This window comes from Mobula birostris, chromosome 5, assembly GCF_030028105.1.
Source record: "Mobula birostris isolate sMobBir1 chromosome 5, sMobBir1.hap1, whole genome shotgun sequence".
Lineage (NCBI taxonomy): Eukaryota > Metazoa > Chordata > Chondrichthyes > Myliobatiformes > Myliobatidae > Mobula > Mobula birostris.
Genome location: NC_092374.1, coordinates 30,981,509 through 31,005,496, shown reverse-complemented (window position 1 = coordinate 31,005,496; position 23,988 = coordinate 30,981,509). Strand labels below are relative to the sequence as shown.

General features: G+C 43.4%; 1 protein-coding gene across 5 annotated transcripts in view; it reads right to left on the bottom strand.

Moving 5' to 3' along the window:
* Positions 1-23,988, bottom strand: part of srek1 (splicing regulatory glutamine/lysine-rich protein 1) — an 83,708-nt gene that overhangs the window by 5,782 nt on the left and 53,938 nt on the right. For all 5 annotated transcript variants that reach the window (XM_072257793.1, XM_072257794.1, XM_072257796.1 and 2 more), the window contains 3 exons: positions 7,669-7,809; positions 7,007-7,390; positions 4,497-5,421 (listed from right to left, as the gene is read on the bottom strand). In XM_072257793.1, coding sequence (XP_072113894.1) covers positions 4,497-5,421; positions 7,007-7,390; positions 7,669-7,809 — 1,450 coding nt within the window. The remainder of the gene's footprint in view (positions 1-4,496; positions 5,422-7,006; positions 7,391-7,668; positions 7,810-23,988) is intronic.

Sequence of the window (23,988 nt, the reverse complement as noted above, 5' to 3'; positions counted from 1 at the left end):
CAAGCCCTTGTACAACTGCAGTAGTACCTCCCTGCTCCTGTACTCGAATCCTCTTGCTATAAATGCCAGCATACCATTCGCCTTTTTCACCGCCTGCTGTACCTGCATGCCCACTTTCAATGACTGGTGTATAATGACACCCAGGTCTGGTTGCACCTCCCCTTTTCCTAATCGGCCACCATTCAGATAATAATCTGTTTTCCTGTTTTTGCCACCAAAGTGGATAACTTCACACTTACCACATTAAATTGCATCTGCCATGAATTTGCCCACTCACTTAACCTATCCAAGTCACCCTGCATCGTCTTAGCATCCTCCTCACAGCTAACACTGCTGCCCAGCTTCATGTCATCCGCAAATTTGGAGATGCTGTATTTAATTCCCTCATCCATGTCATTAATATATATTGTAAACAACTGAGGTCCCAGCACTGAGCCTTGCGGTACCCCACTAGTCACTGCCTGCCATTCTGAAAAGGTCCCATTTATTCCCACTCTTTGCTTCCTGTCTGCCAACCAATTCTCTATCCACATTAATACCTTACCCCCAATACCGTGTGCTTTAAGTTTGCACACTAATCTCCTGTGTGGGACCTTGTCAAAAGCCTTTAGAAAATCCAAATATACCACATCCACTGGTTCTCCCCTATCCACTCTACTAGTTACACCCTCAAAAAATTCTATGAGATTCGCGAGACATGATTTTCCTTTCGCAAATCCATGCTGACTTTGTCCAATGATTTCACCGCTTTCCAAATGTGCTGTTCTCACATCTTTGATAACTGACTCTAGCAGTTTCCCCACCACCGATGTTAGGCTAACCGGTCTATAACTCCCTGGTTTCTCTCTCTCTCCTTTTATAAAAAGTGGGGTTACATTAGCCACCCTCCGATCCTCAGGAACTAGTCCAGAATCTAAAGAGTTTTGAAAAATTATTACTAATGCATCCACTATTTCTTGGGCTACTTCCTTAAGCACTCTGGGATGCAGACCATCTGGCCCTGGGGATTTATTCGCCTTTAATCCCTTCAATTTACCTAACACCACTTCCCTACTAACATGTGTTTCCCTCAGTTCCTCCATCTCACTGGACCCTCTGTCCCCTACTATTTCCAGAAGATTATTTATGTCCTCCTTAGTGAAGACAGAACCAAAGTAGTTATTCAATTAGTCTGCCTTGTCCTTGCTCCCCATAATCAATTCACCTGTTTCTGTCTGTAGGGGACTTACATTTGTCTTAACCAATCTTTTTCTTTTCACATATCTATAAAAGCTTTTACAGTCAGTTTTTATGTTCCCTGCCAGTTTTCTCTCATAATCTTTTTTCCCCTTTCTAATTAAGCTCTTTGTCCTCCTCTGCTGAACTCTGAATTTCTCCCAGTCCTCAGGTGAGCCACTTTTTCTGGCTAATTTGTATGCTTCTTCTTTGGAATTGATACTATCCCTAACTTCCCTTGTTGGCCACGGGTGCACTACCTTCCTTGATTTATTCTTTTGCCAAACTGGGATGAACAATTGTTGTAGTTCATCCATGCGATCTTTAAATGCTTGCCATTGCATATCCATCGTCAACCCTTTAAGTGTCATTTGCCAGTCTATCTTAGCTAATTCATGTCTCATACCTTCAAAGTTACCCCTCTTTAAGTTCAGAACCTTTGTTTCTGAATTAACTATGTCACTCTCCATCTTAATGAAGAATTCCACCATATTATGATCACTCTTACCCAAAGGGCCTCTCACGACAAGATTGCTAATTAACCCTTCCTCATTGCTCAAAACCCAGTCCAGAATAGCCTGCTCTCTAGTTGGTTCCTCGACATGTTGGTTCAAAAAACCATCCCGCATACATTCCAAGAAATCCTCTTCCTCAGCACCTTTACCAATTTGGTTCACCCAATCTATATGTAGATTTAAGTCACCCATTATAACTGCTGTTCCTTTACTGCACACATTTCTAATTTCCTGTTTAATACCATCCCCAACCTCACTACTACTGTTAGGTGGCCTGTACACGACTCCCACCACCGTTTTCTGCCCCTTAGTGTTATGCAGCTCTACCCATATCGATTCCACATCCTCCCGGTTTATGTCCTTCCTTTCTATTGCGTAAATCTCCTCTCTAACCAGCAACGCCACCCCACCTCCTTTTCTTTCATGTCTATCCTTCTTGAATATTGAATATCCCTGAATGTTGAGCTCCCATCCTTGGTCACCCTGGAGCCATAACTCTGTGATCCCAACTATATCATCTTCATTAATAACAACCTGCACTTTAATTCATCCACCTTGTTACGAATGCTCCTTGCACTGACACACAAAGCCTTCAGGCACGCTTTTACAACTCTCTTAGCCCTTATACAATTATGTTGAAAAGTGGCCCTTTTTGATGCTTGCCCTGGATTTGTCGGCCTACCACTTTTACTTTTCACCTTCCTACTTTTTGCTTCTACCCTCATTTTACACCCCTCTGTCTCTCTGCGCTGGTTCCCATCCCCCTGTTGTGAACTAACCTCCTCTCACCTAGCCTCTTTAATTTGATTCACACCCCCAACCATTGGTCGTGAGTTCGAGCTCCAGCCAAGGCAGCGTGTTGTGTCCTTGAGCAATGCACTTAATCACACATTGCTCTGCGACGACACTGGTGCCAAGCTGTATGGGTCATAATGCCCTTCCCTTGGACAACATTGGTGTCGTGGACAGGGGAGACTTGCAGCATGGGCAACTGGTGGTCTTCCATACAACCTTGCCCAGGCCTGCGCTCTGGAGAGTGAAGACTTTCCAGGCGCAGATCCATGGTGTCACAAGACTAACGGATGCCTTTATACAGGACCCTACTTGGTCAGACCCCACTTAGAGTACCGTGCTCAGTTCTGGTTGCCTCACTGCAGGAAGGATATGGAAAGGGTGCAGAGGAGATTTACAAGGATGTTGCCTGGATTGGGGAACATGCCTTATGAGTATAGGTTGAGTGAACTCGGCCTTTTCTCCTTGGAGCGACGGACGATGAGAGATGACCTGATAGAGGTGTATAATATGAGAGAGGCATTGATCGTGTGGATAGTCAAGAGGCTTTTTCCCAGGGCTGAAATGGTTAGCACGAGAGGGCACAGTTTTAAGGTGCTTGGAAACAGGTACAGAGGAGATGTCAGGGGTAAGTTTTTTTTAAAAACGCAGAGTGCTGAGTGCGTGGAATGGGCTGCCAGCAACTGTGGTGGAGGCAGACATGATAGGGTCTTTTAAGAGACTCCTGGACAGGTATATGGAGCTCAGAAAAATAGGTGGCTATGGGTAACCCTAGGTAATTTCTCAGGTAAGGACATGTTCAGCACAGCTTGTGGGCTGAAGGGCCTGAATTGTGCTGTAGGTTTTCTATGTTTCTAAATTCTCAGTAACATTTGATTTTTTTGAAAAACGAATGTTTGAAAATCTAAAAATTGCTCTTTTTTACTGACACACTAATGCAGAAAACAAAAAATAAACATCTAAAACAAAATCTATATTAAAAAAAACCTAGGGTGCCTAAGATTTTTGCACAGTGAAAGGGAAGCACATTTATTTGTTAATGTCTTGATTTTTTTCTTGAACATTAGTGAATAAAAACAAAAACAATTTTTCTATTTACAGTACTGTGCAAAAGTCTTGTGCACATATATTTAACTAGGGTGCCTTAGACCTTTGCACAGTACTGTAAATAGAAAAATTGTTTTTGTTTTTATACAACATAGAGCAGAGAGCAAATTTGCAAATCTGGCAGCAGCAAAGGATGTTGGGAATGGCGAGGGTAGAGCTCCTCAGGAGAGCATGGGTCAGCTGTCAGAGAAGGAGTGCCAGCTACACACTCAGCCTTGAGACATTTGGCAAGATCATTTGTTTCTGAACAACTGGTTTATTGATCATTACAAAATGTCTCTCTGGTGTTTCCTACTCTCTCCCTTCTCCCTATTCCCAACCATGATTCCCCTCACGCCCCTTCCCACACCCAGACCAAAATAGAGACCCATATCAGCATCAGGTTGATATTCATATGCCAAGATTTTTTTTGCAACAGCAGTACTGTGCAGTACATAAGATTACTACAGTACTGTACAAGTTTTAGGCACCCGAGCTGTATGTACTGTATGTTTCGAAGACTTTTGCACAGCACTGTACATCTGCTTTGACCCCTTATGACTTGTGAATTCTTTTTAAAGGCCGTTACTTTGTACCTCCATTATTTATGACAAGATATAGACACAGTAAGCAAACGTAGTCAAACCGGCTAACCCTGTTACACGAGGTGATCACAAATAAGTTGAAGTTTACACTGTGTGTACATGTGTGACTATCGACCACTCCTCACATGTCTACCAAAAGTACCCTCTCCTTAGTTCAAAGTTTTATTTGAAATTAAATTGTGGAATAATACAATCAACTGTTTGCTATGAACCCAAACATAAACTCTATACACTGCACCAAATTAATTCACTGACACAAAGTTGCCAGTTCATTAAACTTCACCTTCATATCACTTGTATCCAGCTTGACTTTGAAGTCTTGTTCTTTATCTTTTTGTTCTTTCTCCTCCATATCCTTCTCCTCTGTTTTATCTTTCTCCTCTTCTTTCTCCATCTCCTTGTCCTTTTCCTTTGCTTTGTCTATCTCCTCTTCTTTCTCCTTCTCATTCTTTGCTTCCTTTGCCTTGTCTTTGTCCTCACTTTTCTCTTCCTTTGACTTATCTTTCTTCTCGTCCTTCCCCTTTGCTTTGTCTTTATCTTCAGTATCACTCACCTCATTTTTCTGCTCTTCTTTCTCCTCCTTTGCCTTATCCTCTCTCTCCTTACTTTTCTCTATCTCATCATTCCTCTCATCTTTCTCCTCCTTCACATCCATCCCCTCATCCTTCTCTGCCAATGCTTCATCTTTTTCCATGCCTTTCTCTTCCTTAAGTGCATCTTTTCCCTCATCTTTCTCCTCCTTCAGTGTATCTTTCCCCTGATCTTTGTCTTCCTTCATCTTGTCTTTCTCCTTGCCTTTCACCTTTTCCTTGTCTTTCTCCTTTTCCCTCTCCCTATCTTTCCCTTTCTCCCTCTCCTTGTCTTTGTCCTTCTCCCTCTCCTTGTCTTTGTCCTTCTCCCTCTCCTTGTCTTTGTCCTTCTCCCTCTCCTTGTCTTTGTCCTTCTCCCTCTCCTTGTCTTTGTCCTTCTCCCTCTCCTTGTCTTTGTCCTTCTCCCTCTCCTTGTCTTTGTCCTTCTCCCGCTCCTTGTCTTTGTCCTTCTCCCGCTCCTTGTCTTTGTCCTTCTCCCTCTCCTTATCTTTCTTCTTCTTTGAGGTGGAATGATCGCGTTTATTTTTGTCTGTATTTTGGCTATTTGAATTTTCTCTGTTCTCAGCTCCATCTTTGCTCTGTTCTCTGTCTTTGTCTCTTCTTTTCTCCTTCCTATTCCTAAAAAAGAAGCACGTATTTTAAATATTAGAGAAATAACATGCTACAAATTGAAGATATCTGAAATAAAAGGAACAGTTACCTTTCAGGTGCCATTAACAGAACAAATTTAACTGCTGCAGAAGATCCACAACAAAAACACTTGTATGAGCAAATATTCAGATATATGATGACCATTTGATTGGTAGACTCACTAAAATTCTGCATGGTAAGAAAAATGAATTTTTGAAAGAAAAACTTAGCTTTATGATCTTCTGAAGAGAAGCCAGGGTGTCGGAAAAGCATCATAGTTCTCACAAAGAAACAAGACAAAGGGCAAGTGATGCAGATTTACTGAGATACCTGTTGCCTCTGACATTCAAGAGAATACTCATTCTCTTTTTCAAAAACTTGAAGGCATGGCCTTAAAATTAGAGGGGAAAGATTTAAAAGGGGCCTGAGGTAACTTCTTCAGGGAGAAGGCATATATGGAATGAGTTGCCAGAGGAAGTAACTGAAGCACGTACAAGAACATTTGAAGGGTTTAGAGGGATATGGGACAAACGCAAGCAAAATATGACTAGCTTATTTAAGTAACTTAGTTGCCACAGATGAATTAGGCTGAAGAACGTGTATACTGTTCAGCTCTCTAACTCTGCTACAGAGGGTGCAAAGAGGCCCTGGTGAGCTACTTGTTTGTAAGCACAGAATGCCTGTGGTAGTGCACATGTGTGAGACAGAGAGAGGAGAGACAGACAGGAATGCAGGAGGGGAGAAGGGGAGGGGAAGAATGGGAGAGGGAGGGGAAGAGAAGGAAGCAGAGACAGAGACAGGCAGAGAGATGGGGAGCAGTGGTGGGGGGTGGGACAGAGGGGATGGATGGGGGCAGGTGGGGAGGGGTGGTGAGGAGGAACTGGGGGACAGAGAGGCGAGGGGACAACAGCGAGACAGAGAAAGTGAGTGTGAGAGAGAGAGAGAGAGAGAGGGAGGGAGAGAATATTATGCAAGATAAATGGGATTGGTAATGGTACAAGATTAAAAACAGACGGATCTAAGTCTGCAAATAGTAACGGTATCACTAATAAAATAAATGTAACATATTACGACAATGACTTCAAGAAAAATGTTCCTTGAGATACCTATTCAGTGAACTTTCTGGTAACCCTAGCAAAAGCCTGAGATTTCTCACTGCATTACATCATTCCTGCTGAGATGGGCTGAATTCTGAATGGCCATGAGAGTTTACCACTGCAAATCTCCAGGCATCCATCAAAACATAAAGTTGTCCAAATGCAGACAGACTTTAATGCAGTTAAGTGATGCAAAGAATTTCAATAATAGAAGAAAGAAGACAAGGTAAAAGAACACAAGAAATATTGGCGGAGATATTTGAAGACGAAATGGAAAGCAAGATCTGACTGTCCAACTCAATGTGTTAAAATGTTGGACCATAGGAAAATTCCAGATTAGATGGCAGTGATGGCGTAGGTCTGCTTAGATGGCTCAACATAAAAAAAAAACTAAATAAATACATGTGTCTGTATTAAAAAGATCTAAGTAAATTGCTCTTGCCCATATTATTATTCTTAGCAATTTAAATCATCACCTTCTTGGAGAAGGAGATTTGGAAAGCCTTCTTTTTGGTGTCCTCTGCCTTCTTTTTGGCGACCTGGACCTCCTCCGTGGTGACCTGGATCTTCTCCTTGGTGACCTGGATCTCCTCCTCGGCGATCTGGACCTTCTCCTCGGCGACCGGGACCTCCTTCTTGGCGACCGGGACCTCCTCCTCGGCGACCGGGATCTCCTCCTCGGCGACCGGGATCTCCTCCTCGGCGACCGGGACCGCCTGCGCGGCGACCGGGACCGCCTGCGCAGCGACCGGGACCGCCTGCGTGGCGACCGGGACTTTCTTTTTGGTGTCTTAGACCTCCTTTTAGGCGTCTTGGATCTTTTTCTTGATAAACTCCTGCTTTTCTTCCTATATTTTTCTCTGTAAGCGTAATTGTAATACTTTAAATAATCTTGTACTTTGAGCAGCCCCAACTTCTGGTATACATTTTATCGATTTTTATCTTATCCAATTTCAAAACTATCTACTCCAAAAAGTGGCCTGAACTATGAAGAGAGATCATGGCCATGCAAATTACATGGTTGGAGGAGTACATAAATTCTACTTTATTTTAAAACAGTCCATGAAATTTATGGTAGATCTAACAAAAATGTATGTTGTTAATAAAATGAAATACAACAAATTATTATATTTCACACCTGCTTGAACTTCGAGATCTTCTGCATGAGCTGTTTCTTCTTGGTGGAGTGCTGGAATTCTTTTCTTTCTTTTTCTCATTTTCCACATCTCCATCCTTGTTTTCTTCCTTCCCTTTATTATTTCCTTCTGATTTCTTTTCCCTGTTATTGAGGACAAATCACAGTAAAATGTTAAGTTAAACAGGATTAATGTCTACATCATTCCAAATATACTAACATCAAATTACTTTCAATTAATGTCACTTTTGTTCGATACATTTTCCTAACTCGACATGATGGCACTGAAGTTAATGCTATTGCTTCACAGACCTGGGTTTCTTTCATCGTAACCATGGATGCTGTGTGTGTGGAATTACAAGTTTCCCTGTGTCTGTGTGCATTTCCACCACTTCCAACATATGTCCTGCTATGTTAATTGGTCATTGTGAATTATCCCTTAATGTGAAACTGGCAAGAGAATCAAAGGGATATTGATGGGCTATATAAGAGAGAATAAGTAGCACAGAAAAAGTGAAGAGGAATGGAACTGATTAGGTTTATTTGCCAAGAGCTGGAATGAATGAACCGCTTTGTAGTGCAATTTTAAATATGGTACAATTTGGTCAAATTTCTTTTGTCCAAGCTTGCTGAGACTTACAAAGGTATAAAAACATTATTTGCTAAGTCTTTAGAAAAAAAACAATAGATTTTAATTGAAAGTATCATTAAAATAAACTACTGAAATAATATTCAATTACTATCTGAAATTATAGTATTTTAATCAATGGTTGAATTTTGCATAGAATGAATGTGACTGCTTAAGCCTTAATAGGTTTGCATCATAGTTGTGTCAGTCTGTTGATACATCTAAATGCACTTCACACAAAGAATTGGTATTAAATCATACTTGGATCATCAAGCGAGATTAACTTTGGATAGGGATTTGTAAAATAAAAAACAGCAAAGAAAATCATGCACCTTTCCAATTCATCATTGCAACAAGCTACTGGTACATCAATCACAGGATTAGTCTGATGTCATAGAACACAGAAAACCTACAGCACAATACAGGCCCTTCGACCCACAAAGTTGTCCCGAACATGTCCCTACCTTAGAAATTACTAGGCTTACCTATAGCCCTCTATTTTACTAAGCTCCATGTACCTATCTAAATGTCTCTTAAAAGACCCGATCGTATCCACCTCCACAACCGTTGCCGGCAGCCCATTCCATGCACTTACCACTCTGAGTAAAAAACTTACCCCTGACATCTCCTCTGTACCTACTCCCCAGCACCTTAAACCTGTGTCCTCTTGTGGGAACCACTTCAGCCCTGGGAAAAAGCCTCTGACTATCCACACAATCAGTGCTTCTCATCATCTTATACACCTCTATCAGGTCACCTCTCATCCTCCGTCGCTCTAAGGAGAAAAGGCCGAGTTCACTCAATCTATTCTCAAAAGGCATGCTCCCCAATCCAGGCAACATCCTTGTAAATCTCCTCTGCACCCTTTCTATGGCTTCCATATCCTTCCTGTAGTGAGGTAACCAGAACTGAGGACAGTACTCCAAGTGGGGTCTGAGCAAGGTCCTATACAGCTGCAACACTACCTCTCAGCTCCGAAATTCAATTCCACAATTGATGAAGGCCAATACACCGTACGCCTTCTTAACCACAGAGTCAACCTGTGCAGCTGCTTTGAATGTCCTATGGACTCGGACCCCAAGATCCCTCTGATCCTCCACACTGCCAAGAGTCTTACCATTAATACTATATTCTGCCATCATATCTGACCTACCAAAATGAACTACTTCACACTTGTCTGGGTTGAACTCCATCTACCACTTCTCAGCCCAGTTTTGCATCCTATCAATGTCCCGCTGTAACCTCTGACAGCCCTCCACACTATCCACAACACCTCCAACCTTTCTGTCATCAGCAAACTCACTAACCCATCCCTCCACTTCCTCATCCAGGTCATTTATAAAAATCACAAAGAGTAAGGGTCCCAGAACAGACCCCTGAGGCAGACCACTGGTGACCGACCTCCATGCAGAATATGACCCTTCTACAACCACTCTTTGCCTTCTGTGGGCAAGCCAGTTCTGGATCCAGACAGCAATGTCCCCTTGGATCCCATGCCTCCTTACTTTCTCAATAAGCCTTGCATGGGGTACCTTGTCAAATGCCTTGCTAAAATCCACATACACTACTACTCTACTGCTCTTCCTTCATCCATGTGTTTAGTTACATCTCAAAAAAAATTCAATCAGGCTCGTAAGGCACGACCTGCCCTTGACAAAGCCATGCTGACTACTCCTAATCATATTATACCTCTCCAAATGTTCATCAATCCTGCCTCTCAGGATCATCTCCATCAACTTACCAACCACTCAAGTACGACTCACTGGTCTGTAATTTCCTGGGCTATCTCCACCCCCTTTCTTGAATAAAGGAACAACATTCACAACCCTCCAATCCTCCGGAACCTCTCCTGTCCCACTGATGATGCAAAGATCATCGCTAGAGGCCTAGCAATCTCTTCCCTCGTCTCCCACAGTAGCCTGGGGTACATCTCTTCCAGTTCCGGCGACTTAACCAACCTGATGCTTTCCAAAAGCTCCAGCACATCCTCTTTCTTAATATCTACATGCTCAAGCTTTTCAGTCTGTTGGAAGTCATCACTACAATCACCAAGATCTTTTTCCACAGTGAATACCGAAGTAAAGTATTAAGTACCTCTGCTATTTCCTCCGGTTCCATACACACTTTCCCACTGTCACACTTGATAGGTCCTAGTCATTCATGTCTTATCCTCTAGCTCTTCACATACCTGTAGAATGCCTTGGGGTTTTCCTTAATCCTGCCTGCTAAGGCCTTCTCATGACCCCTTCTGGCTCTCCTAATTTCCTTCTTAAGCTATTAGCCTTATAATCTTCTAGATTTCTAACTTTACCTAGCTCTCTGAACTTTTTGTAAGCTTTTCTTTTCTTCACTAGATTTATTACAGCCTTTGTACACCATGGTTCCTGTACCCTACCATAACTTCCCTATCTCATTGGAACGTACCTACACAGAACTCCACACAAATATCCCGAGTATTTGCCACATTTCTTCTACACCTTTCCCTGAAAACATCTGTTTCCAATTTAAGCCTCCAATTTCCTGCCTGATAGCCTCATAATTCCCCTTACTCCAATTAAATGCTTTTCTAACTTGCCTGTTCCTACCTCCCTCCAATGCTATTGTAAAGGAGACAGAATTATGATCACTATCTCTAAAATGCTCTTCCACTGAGAGATCTGACACCTGACCAGATTCATTTCCTAATAACAAATCAAGTACAGTCTCTCCTCTTGTAGGCTCATCTACATATTGTGTCAAGAAACCTTCCTGTACACACCTAACAAACTCCACCCCATCTAAACCCCTCGTTCTAGGGAGATGCCAATCAATATTTGGGAAATTAAAATCTCCCATCACGACAACCCTGTTACTATTACACCTTTCTAGGATCCGTTTCCCTATCTGCTCCTCGATATCCGTTACTATTGTGCAGCCTATAAAAAACACCCAGTAGAGTTATTGACCCCTACCTGTTCCTGACCTCCACCCACAGGGACTCCGTAGACAATCCCTCCATGGCATCCACCTTTTCTGCAGCCGTGACACTATCTCTGATCAACAGTGCCACACCCCCACCTCTTTTACCTCCCTCCCTGTCCTTCCTGAAACATCTAAAACCCAGCACTTGAAGTAACCATTCTTCTCCCTGAGCCATCCAAGTCTCTGTAATGGCCACCACATCATATCTCCAAGTACTGATCCACGCTCTAAGCTCATCCGCTTTGTTCACAACACTCCCTGCGTTAAATAGACACATTTCAAAGCTTTGGTCTGAGCGCATCCCTTCTCTATCAACTGCCTATCCTCCCTCTTGCACTGCCTACAAGCTTACTCTATTTGTGAGCCAACCGCCTCTTCCCCAGTCTCTTCAGTTTGGTTCCCACCCCCCAACAATTCTAGTTTAAACTCTCCCTAGTAGCCTTAGCAAACCTCCCCATCAGGATATTGGTCCCCCTGGGATTAAAGTGCAAACCGTCCTTTTTGTATAGGTCACACCTGCCTCAAAAGAGGTCCCAATGATCCAGAAATCTGAATCCCTGCCCCTGCTCCAATCCCTCAGCCACGCATTTATCCTCCACCTCATCCTATTCCAATACTCACTGTCATGTGGCACAAGCAGTAATCCCGAGATTACTACCTTTGCGGTCCTACTTCTCAACTTCCTTCCTAACTCCCTGTAGTCTTTTTTTCAGGACCTCTTCCCTTTTCCTACCTATATCATTGGTGCCAATATGTACCACGACCTCTGGCTGTTCTCCCTCCCACTGCAGGACATCTTGGATGCAATCCGAAACATCCTTCGAAGAAGGAAGTCTGAGAATCGGAGCGGGAGTGCGGAGGAAGCCATTTTTGAATTTTTTGGGTTTTTTTCCATCGGCGTTCAGAGAGGCGGGACTGCGCAGGCGTGTGACGTCGGGCAGTGAAGCGTGGAAGATTTAAAAGGAACAGAGTCTCATATAGCGGGCAGCGGAGTGAGCTGGGAGCAGAGTGAAGGCTTAAGGGCTTCGGCTCAACAGGCTTAGGCAGAAACAGGCGAGGCAAGGAAGGTTTGGTATTCATTTTTTGTTGTTATTTGAGGAGAGGGGCAGTCTGAGTGTGAGGGCAGTTTGTTATTCTTGGTGCTGGATGTGGGAGGCCCTGGAGTCTCCAAGCCTCCCGGACGTCCACATCTGCGCCAGGTGCACCGAGATGCAGCTCCTAAGGGACCGCGTTAGGGAACTGGAGCTGCAGCTCGATGACCTTCGTCTGGTCAGGGAGAGTGAGGAGTTGATAGAGAGGAGTTACAGGCAGGTGGTCACACCGGGGCCACGGGAGGTAGACAAGTGGATCACGGTTAGGAGGGGGAAAGGGAAGAGTCAGGTAATAGAGAGTACCCTGGTGGCTGTGCCCCTTGACAATAGGTACTCCTGTTTGAGTACTGTTGGGGGGGGGGGGACAGCTTAACTGGGGGAAGCGACAGTGGCCGTGCCTCCGGCACAGAGTCCGGCCCTGTAGCTCAGAAGGGTAGGGAAAGGAAGAGGAGGGCAGATGTAATAGGGGACTCAATAGCAAGGGGGTCAGATGGGCGATTCTGTGGACACAGTCCAGAGACCCGGATGGTAGTTGCCTCCCTGGTGCCAGGGTCCAGGATATTTCAGATCATGTCCAAGATATCCTGAAGTGGGAGGGTGGGGAGCCAGAGGTCGTGGTACATATAGGTACCAATGACATAGGTAGGAAAAGGGAAGAGGTCCTGAAAGGAGAATATAGGGAGTTAGGAAGGGAGTTGAGAAAAAGGACCGCAAAAGTAGTAATCTCGGGATTACTGCCTGTGCCACGTGACAGTGAGAGTAGGAATGCAATGAGGTGGAGGATAAATGCGTGGCTGAGGGATTGGAGCAGGGGGGCAGAGATTCAAGTTTTTGGATCATTGGGACCTCTTTTGGTGTAGGTGTGACCTGTACAAAAAGGACGGGGTACACTTGAATCCTAGGGGGACCAATATCCTGGCGGGGAGATTTATGAGGGCTACTGAGGTGACTTTAAACTAGAATGGTTGGGGGGTGGGAATCAAATTAAAGAGACTAGGAGAGAGGAGGTTAGTTCACAACAGGGGAATGGGAACCAGTGCAGAGAGACAGGGAGGTGTAAAATGAGGGTAGAAGCAAAAAGTAGTAAGGTGAAAAGTAAAAGTGGCAGGCCGGCAAATCCAGGGCAAAAATCAAAAAGGGCCACTTTTCAACATAATTGTATAAGGGCTAAGAGTGTTGTAAAAGCGAGCCTAAAGGCTTTGTGTGTCAATGCAAGGAGCATTTGTAACAAGGTGGATGAATTAAAAGTGCAGATTGTTATTAATGAATATGATATAGTTGGGATCACAGAGACATGGCTCCAGGGTGACCAAGGATGGGAGCTCAACATTCAGGGATATTCAATATTCAGGAGGGATAGACATGAAAGAAAAGGAGGTGGAGTAGCATTGCTGGTTAGAGAGGAGATTAATGCAATAGACAGGAAGGACATTAGCCGGGAGGATGTGGAATCAATATGGGTAGAGCTGCATAACACTAAGGGGCAGAAAACGCTGGTGGGAGTTGTGTACAGGCCACCTAACAGTAGTAGTGAGGTTGGGAATGGTACTAAACGGGAAATTAGAAATGTGTGCAATAAAGGAGCAGCAGTTATAATGGGTGACTTCAATCTACATATAGATTGGGTGAACCAAATTGGTAAGGTACTGAGGAAGAGGATTTCTTGGAATGTATGTGGGATGGTTTTTTGAACCAATATGTCGAGGAACCAACTGGAGAGCAGGCTATTCTAGACTGGGTATTGAGCAATGAGGAAGGGTTAATTAGCAATCTTGTCATGAGAGGCCCCTTGGGTAACAGTGACCACAATATGGTGGAATTCTTCATTAAGATGGAGAGTGACACAGTTAATTCAGAAACAAAGGTTCTGAACTTAAAGAAGGGTAACTTTGAAGGTATGAGACGTGAATTAGCTAAGATAGACAGGCAAATTTAACGGGTTGACGGTGGATATGCAATGGCAAGCATTTAAAGATCGCATGGATGAACTACAACAATCGTTCATCCCAGTTTGGCAAAAGAATAAATCAAGGAAGGTAGTGCACCCATGGCTGACAAGGGAAATCAAGGATAGTATCAATTCCAAAGAAGAAGCATACAAATTAGCCAGAAAAAGTGGCTCACCTGAGGACTGGGAGAAATTCAGAGTCCAGCAGAGGAGGACAAAGGGCTTAATTAGGAAGGGGAAAAAAGGTTATCAGAGAAAACTGGAATGGAACATAAAAACTGACTGTAAAAGCTTTTATAGATATGTGAAAAGAAAAAGATTCGTTAAGACAAATGTAGGTCCCCTACAGACAGGTGAATTGATTATGGGGAGCAAGGACATGGCAGACCAATTGAATAACTACTTTGGTTCTGTCTTCACTAAGGAGGACATAAATAATCTACCGGAAATAGTAGGGGACAGAGGGTCCAGTGAGATGGAGGAACTGAGGGAAATACATGTTAGTAGGGTAGTGGTGTTAGGTAAATTGAAGGGATTAAAGGCAGATAAATCCCCAGGGCCAGATGGTCTGCATCCCAGAGTGCTTAAGGAAGTAGCCCAAGAAATAGTGGATGCATTAGTGATAATTTTTCAAAACTCTTTAGATTCTGAACTAGTCCCTGAGGATTGGAGGGTGGCTAATGTAAACCCACTTTTTACAAAAGGAGGGAGAGAGAAACCGGGGAATTATAGACCGGTTAGCCTAACATTGATGGTGGGGGAAAAGCTAGAGACAGTTATCAAAGATGTGATAACAGCACATTTGGAAAGCGGTGAAATTATCGGACAAAGCATGGATTTGTGAAAGGAAAATCATGTCTGACAAATCTCATAGAAGTTTTTGAGGATGTAACTAGTTGAGTGGATAGGGGAGAACCAGTGGATGTGGTATATTTGGATTTTCAAAAGGCTTTTGACAAGGTCCCACACAGGAGATTAGTGTGCAAACTTAAAGCACACGGTATTGGGGGTAAGGTATAGATGTGGATAGAGAATTGGTTGGCAGACAGGAAGTAAAGAGTGGGAACAAATGGGACCTTTTCAGAATGGCAGGCAGTGACTAGTGGGGTACCGCAAGGCTCAGTGCTGGGACCCCAGTTGTTTACAATATATATTAATGACTTAGATGAGGGAATTAAATGCAGCATCCCCAAGTTGCGGATGACACGAAGCTGGGCGGCAGTGTTAGCTGTGAGGAGGATGCTAAGAGGATGCAGGGTGACTTGGATAGGTTAGGTGAGTGGGCAAATTCATGGCAGATGCAACTTAATGTGGATAAATGTGAGGTTATCCACTTTGGTGGCAAAAACAGGAAAATAGATTATTATCTGAATGGTGGCCGATTAGGAAAAGGGGAGGTGCAACCAGACCTGGGTGTCATTATACACCAGTCATTGAAAGTGGGCATACAGGTACAGCAGGCGGTGAAAAAGGCAAATGGTATGTTGGCATTCATAGCAAGAGGATTCGAGTACAGGAGCAGGGAGGTACTATTGCAGTTGTACAAGGCCTTGGTGAGACCACACCTGGAGTATTGTGTGCAGTTTTGGTCCCCTAATCTGAGGAAAGACATCCTTGCCATAGAGGGAGTACAAAGAAGGTTCACCAGATTGATTCCTGGGATGGCAGGACTTTCATATGATGAAAGACTGGATCAACTAGGCTTATACTCGTTGGAATTTAGAAGATTGAGGGGGGATCTTATTGAAACGTATAAAATCCTAAAGGGATTGGACAAGCTAGATGCAGGAAGATTGTTCCTGATGTTGGGGAAGTCCAGAACGAGGGATCACACTTTGAGGATAAAGGGGAAGCCTTTTAGGACCGAGATTAGGCAAAACTTCTTCACACAGAGAGTGGTGAATCTGTGGAATTCTCTGCCACAGGAAACAGTTGAGGCCAGTTCATTAGCTATATTTAAGAGGGAGTTAGGTATGGCCCTTGTGGCTAAAGGGATCGGTGGTATGGAGGGAAGGCTGGTACAGGGTTCTGAGTTGGATGATCAGCCATGATCATACTGAATGGTGGTGCAGGCTCAAAGGGTCGAATGGCCTACTCCTGCACCTATTTTCTATGTTTCTATCCCAGACCCTGTCATCTCGGAGTCAAACTACCATCCGAGCTTCTTTCTTGCATCCACAGAATCGCCTGTCTGGCCCCCTAACTACAGAGTCCCCTATCACTACTGCCTTCCTCTTCCCTTCCCTACCCTTCTGAACTACAGGGCCAGACTCTGTGCCAGAGGCACAGCCACTGCCGCTTTCCCCAGGTAGGATGTTCCCCTCCCAACCGTACTCAAACAGGAGTACTTATTGTCAAGGGGTACAGCCACAGGGGTACTCTCTGGTACCTGACTCTTCCCCTTCCCCCTCCTGTGACCCACCTGTCTGTCTCCCGTGGCCCTGGTGTGACCACCTGCCTATAACTCCTTTCTATCACCCCCTCATTCTCCCTGACCAGGTGATGGTCATCGAGCTGCATCTCCAGTTCCCTAACTTGATCCCTCAGGAGCTGCAGCTCAACACACCTGGTGCAGACACGGCCGTCCAGGAGGCTAGGAGACTCCAGGGCTCCCCACATCTGACACCTGGCAAAGAAAATTGGCCTCACACCCATACTACCTCCTTTCCGCAATTAACACAGTTAAACCTACCTCGCCTCATCCTGTTACTGCCTAAGCCTGTTGAGCCAAAGCCTCTCACTCCACTGCCCGTGCAGTCTCGCCTCTTTTACCCCGAGTAGTTAAAAAAACTCCTATCTTTCCCGAAAATCAGCCATTCACTTGCAGTCTTCTTGCTCCAAATGATGAAATTCTACACCTTGGGATATCTTTTATTTTTGATAAGGGAAACATCCAAGCTATTGCAGACATGGACAAAATACGTGAAATATTTAAGGGGAACCTGAATTAATCTACAATGTCTGAAGTTTAAACCACTTGACTGAAGGCAAAATATAGAGGAGCTTACAGAGACATGTAAATAAAGAAATAGTAGAAATAACATTTAGTGAATTGAAAATTAATCTGTTTTTTGATATATTACAGAAGTAACCCAAGAACCCAGTTGGAAATATGCAAACATTAACTTCAATCAAGCTTGCACGGTCATAAGAGATACAATCAGAATTAGGCCATTCAGAGTCTGCTCCAGCATTTCAGCATGGCTGATTCATTTTCCTTCTCAACCACATACATTTGTCTTCTCCCTGTAACCTTTCACAAACTGACAAATCTAGAAACTATCAACCTCTGCCTCAAATCCACCCAATGACCTGGCCCACAGCAACGAATTCTACAGATTCACCACCCTCTGGCTAATAAAATTCCATTCAAACTGGACATCCCACTATTATGAGGCTGCACCCTTTGGTCCTAGACTCCACCAACATAGGAAACATCCTCTCCGTATCCACTCTATCTTGGGCTTTTCAACATTTAATAAGTTTCAATGACATTCCCCTCATTCTTCTAAAATTTCAGTGAGTACAGGCCCAGAGCCATCATACGCTCATCATATGATAACCCTTTCATTCTCATGAACCTCCTCTGAACCCTCTCCAACGTTAACACATCCTTTCTTAGATAAGGGGCCTAAAACTACTAACAATCTTTCAAGTGATGCCTCACCTGTTCTTTATAAAGCCTCAACATTACATCCTTCCTTTATATTCTCGTTCTCTCAAAAATCGATGCTAACATTTCATTTGCCTTCCTCACCACCAACCCAACCTGCAAGTTAACCTTTAAAGAATCCTGCTCGAGGACTCCAAAGCCGCTTTGCACCTCAGATTTTTGAATTTTATGCCTGTTTAGTTAGTAATGTATGCTCTTGCTCCTTCTACCAAACTGCATGACCATACACCTCCCAACACTGTATTCCATCTGCTACTTCTTCCCCTTTCTCCTAATCCAAGTCCTTCTGCAGCCTTCCTGCTTCCTCAACTCTACCTGCCCTTCTACCTATCTTTTTATCGTCTACAAACTTGGCCACAAAACCATCAGTTCTGTCATTCAAATCACTGACATATAAAACGAAAAAAGCTGTCCCAACACTGACCCTTGCGGAACACCACTGGTCACTGGCAAACAACCAGAAAAGGCTCCCTTTATTCCCCCTCCTTGCCTCCTGCCAGTCAGCTAATCTTCTATCCATGTTAGTGTCTTTCTTGTAATACCATGGACTCCTATCTTGTTAAGCAGCCTCATGTGCGGCACCTTGTCAAAGGCCTTCTGAAAATCCAAGTACATAATATTCACCCATCCTACTGTCTATCCTGCTTGTAATTTCCTCAAAGAATTCCAACAGATTTGTCAGGCATTTGTTCCCTTAAGGAAACCATGCTGACTTTGGCCTATTTTATCATGTGCCTCCATGACCCCTGAGACCTCATCCTTTACAATCAATTCCAACACCTTCCCAACCACTAAGGTTGGTCTAACAGGTCTATAATCTCCTCTTCTGCCTCCCTCCTTTCTTGAAGAGTGGTGTGACATTTGCAAGTTTCCAGTCCTCTAGAACTATGCCAGTATCTAGTATCTTGAAAGATCATCACAAACGCCTCCACCATCTCCCCAGTCACCTCTTTCAGAACCCTGAGGTGCAGTCAATCTGATCCAGATGACTTATCTACCTTTAGATATTTCAGCTTTCCAAACACCTTCTTCCTAGTAATTGCAATTGCACTCAGTTCTGCCCCAACATTCTTGAATATCCAGCATACTGCTAGGGTCTTCCACAGTGAAGACTTATGCAAAATAATTACTTAGTTCATCCGCCATTTCCTTGTCCCTCATTACTACCTCTCCAGCGTCATTTTCCAGAGGTACTATACATACTCGTGCCCCTTGATATACATCTGAAAAAAAAACTTTTGCTATCCTCTTTGATATTATTACCTATATATTGCATCTTTTCCTTTCTTACAGCCTTCTTAGTTGCCTTCTGTTGGTTTTTAAATCCTTCCCAATCCTTCACCTCCCTCTAATTTTTATTCTATTATATGCCCTCTCTTTTGCTTTTATGTTGCATTGTCCTTCCTTTAGAATACTTGTTCGTTGCATCTATCCTCCTAGAGCCTCTAGCCATTGCTGTTCTACCATCATGGAGGTAAATAAAAAGTTGCAATCATTCTCAATTTGTGCTAAAACTGAGAAAAAAGTGTCAAATGTTTTTGGGATGAAGTTAATTTGAAAAATGCAGGAATAGACAAGAATTGATTTAATGTTCATGCCAGTATTAGTTTCAGTCTAGAGAAACTTTAGAGAGGTAGAAAGGGAGGGAATAGTTCAGCAAAGTTCATTTACAATGCTATACAGAGAAGTATTTATCGCATAAAAAATCTCACTCTTCCCAGGTGATGAATATGGATTCTTTGCAATCCTTCAAAATAGTTTTGAAAAAAATTAATGGAACTTGCCTGATACTTTTAAGAAATTGCAGAACTTCCTTCTGAAATGGGACTAACATTTTTCTGCCACTTCCATATTTCCAGTCTGGAGAGAGTCATGTGAGCCTGTTGCATTTCTAAAGTATTTCTTTATGCTCAGATGATGTGTGTGCGTGTGTATTTATCGTCATGATCTTCTTGGTTTATTATTTTTTTAATACAGAAACACAGAAAACCTACAACACAATACAGGCCCATTGGCCCACAAAGTTGTGCCAAACATGTCCCTACCTTAGAAATTACTAGGTTTACCTACAGCCCTCTATTTTTCTAAGCTCCATGTACCTATCCAAAAGTCTCTTAAAAGACCCTATCGTATCTGCCTCCACCACCCTTGCCGGCAGCCCATTCCATGCACTCACCACTCTCTGAGTTAAAAAACATACCCCTGACATCTCCTCTGTACCTGCTCCCCAGCACCTTAAACCTGTGTCCTCTTGTGGCAACCATTTCAGCCCTGGGGAAAAGCCTCTGACTATCCACACAATCAATGCCTCTCATCATCTTATACACCTCTATCAGGTCACCTCTTATCCTCCGTCGCTCCAAGGAGAAAAGGCCGAGTTCACTCAACCTATTCTCATAAGGCATGCTCCCCAATCCAGGCAACATCCTTGTAAATCTCCTCTGCACCCTTTCTATGGCTTCCATATCCTTCCTGTACTGAGGCGACCAGAACTGAGCACAGTACTCTAAGTGGGGTCTGAGTAGGGTCCTATTATAGCTGCAACATTACCTCTCGATTGATGAAGGCCAACACACCACACGCCTTCTTAACCACAGAGTCAACCTGCACAGCTGTTTTGAGTGTCCTACGGACTCGGACCCCAAGATCCCTCTGATCCTCCACACTGCCAAGAGTCTTACCATTAATACTATATTCTGCCATCATATTTAACCTACCAAAATGAACCACTTCACACTTATCTGGGTTGAACTCCATCTACCACTTCTCAGCCCAGTTTTGCATCCTATCAATGTCCGCTGTGACCTCTGACAGCCCTCCACACTATCCACAACACATCCAACATTTGTGTTGTCAGCAAGCTTACTAACCCATCCCTCCACTTCTTCATCCAGGTCATTTATTAAAATCATGAAGAGTAAAGGTCCCAGAACAGATCCCTGAGGCACTCCACTGGTGACCGACCTTCATGCAGAATATGACCTGCCTACAACCACTCTTTGCCTTCTGTGGGCAAGCCAGTTCTGGATCCATAAAGCAATGTCCCCTTGGATCCCATGCCTCCTTACATTCTCAATAAGCCTTGCATTCTCAATAAGACCGGACCTGGGTTTTGGTACGGGGCCTGGGGCTGTTCAGAATGGCCTCAACTTTATCCACCTGAGGCCGGACTTCACCTCTCCCCAACTGATACCCCAGGTACCGGGTTTCCTGCCTGACCCACTCACATTTCTGCAAGTTGAATTGCAAGTCATATTTGACACCTTCCATCAGTTGTTCACACAGAAACCAGGCCATACAGATGTGTTGCAGCATGCCATCCGAGTCAAACCAGGTCAGAGTCCAGTGCGGCAGGACTTACACTCAACCTGCAGAAATGTGAGTGGGCCAGGCAGGAAACCCGGTACCTGGGGTATCAGTTGGTGAGAGGTGAAGTCCGGCCTCAGGTGGATAAAGTTGAGGCCATTCTGAACAGCCCCAGGCCTCGTACCAAAACCCAGGTCTGGTCTTTGCTTGGCCTAGTGGGCTGGTACAGACGGTTCATCCCTCACTTTTCAACCCTGGCAGCCCCATTGACCAACCTCTCTTGCAAGTTGGCCTGTAATCCTATGGAATGGAGTGAGGAGTGTGAAAGTGCTTTCCAGGGTCTGAAGGTAAAGTTATGCTCTTCCCCTGTGTTGCAGAGTCCTGACTTTGAACGCTGCTTCCTGGTGCAGGTGGATGCCTCAGGTGTAGGCATCGGGGCAGCACTGACTCAGGAAGAGCCAGGTGAGGAACGTCCTGTGATATATCTCAGTGTGCGGCACAAAGCAGGCAAGGAAAACATCACAGCGGACTTCCTGTCAAGACGGCCAAACACTGCCGCTGCAGGAGAGGAGGATGGTAATGTGACGAAGGCCCATCACTGATTATGGCCAGCACATGGCGCACTCGGTAAAACACTCATCCCCAGCAGTAATAGTGACTGGGTCTGAAATAGAGCTGCTGCATGGAGCTGTCTCATATAAAGGCAGCAGCAACCTGCACAGATGTGCTGATGGTGGAGGATACCATCTTTAATTGGGTCAAGGGTTATGTTACCTAATTACTCACCTTGTGGTAAAGTTTTGGGGTTTATTTAAGTTATTTAATTGGGAAATGGTGAATCCTATAATGAGGTATATGTGTTTATTGTGAGAACTAGCAGTAGAGTTTCAGATTGTGTGAAATGGAAGATAATTGAGTTAATTAGCTTTTGGTTGGTCTAGGGGAGGGGCTTAGCAGTTATAAGCCTCTGGTTACCAAGGCTTTGGTTTTTTTTTTTCTGTTTAGACTGAGGGTGGCTATTAACCAGACAGGTGACAATTGCAAGCTGTATATATATTGTATTTTTTTTTCAGTTTATTTCTTGTTTTGATGTGGACGTCCAAGTTTTTGTTTTTCCACTATTTTTGTAAATAAAAGCACCTCAATCTATTTTTGTGACTCAAGCCATCTTGTTATTTTTCTTAAGACAGTTGACCCACAGTTTTTGTGACAGGTACCTTATCAAATGCTTTGCTGAAATCTATATACACTACATCTACCGTTCTGCCTTCATCAATATGTTTAGTCACATCCTCAAAAAATTCAATCAGGCTCGTAAGGCACGACCTGCCCTTGACAAAGCCATGCTGACTACTCCTAATCATATTGTACCTCTCTAAATGTTCATAAATCCTGCCTCTTAGGATCTTCTCCATCAACTTACCAACCACTGGTCTATAATTTCCTGGGCTAACTCTACTCCCTTTCTTGAATAAGGGAACAACATCCACAACCCTCCAATCCTCTGGAACCTCTCCCGTCCCCATTGATGATGCAAAGATCATTGCCAGAGGCTCAGCAATCTCCTCCCTCGCCTCCCACAGTAGCCTGGGGTACATCTCTTCCGGTCCCGGCGACTTACCCAACTTGATGCTTTCCAACAGTTCCAGCACATCATCTTTCTTAATATCTACATGCTCAAGCTTTTCAGTCTGCTGCAAGACATCACTACAATCACCAAGATCCTTTTCCATAGTGAATGCTGAAGTATTCATTAAGTACCTCTATTTCCTCCAGTTCCATACATATTTATAATAAAGTAATTTTGGAATCATTTGAAAAGAAACTGGATTTCATATTTATATGATAAAAGGTCACTGTGGGTAGGATATCAGGGCACAAAGCCCCTTTCAATTCGACTCAATTTTGCAATTTTGACAAGATCAAAGGTTACTTCAATGTTTGTGAGTTAATCTAATGAATAATAAAGAAATACAAGCTGAGACGGCTCTTCATCTGTGCTGATTTTAGTTGGGACGGCACTAAGGCAACAGGATCTTAGAGTAATGTAAGGGATTACATCACAGAAATTTGTAGGTATTCTTGTTCCTGATCACTATTCAACAAACACTGCAGGAAATACAAATGTGGGTGAAAATCATGTTATAGATGATTCTGCCGTTATAGAATAGTGTGCCACTATTTACTATTAAGTGATGATTGCAGGATCACTGAAACAATGATCAATATTTTAAAAAGAAAGGAAATACATTAATAGACAGAAAATAAAGACTTGAATACGCTGAGAAAATTCCCTTGACTAAAGTGCAATTGATTTACATACTGCAAAATAGGGCACTCAACATTCAAAAAGTCAGAAAATTAAAAAATTCACAAATTGAATGTTTAACTTAAATTAAAAGGAAATAGTTCAAGAGCCTTAACCATCGGGCTCTTGAACCAAAGAGGGTAGCTTCACTGAACTTCACTTGCCCCATCACTGAGATGTCCAAAACATTCAATGGACTCATTTTCAGGGACTCTTCATCTCATGTTCTCTATATCTATTGTTTGATAAGTCTGCCTGTTTATTTATTTATTTACTTTTCTTTCCTTTTTGTACTTGCAGTTAATTATCTTTTGCACACTAGTTGTCCGCCCTGTTGGTGCAGTCTTTCATTGCTTCTATTATAGTTATTGAATTTATTGAATATGCCTGTAAGAAAATAAATCTCAG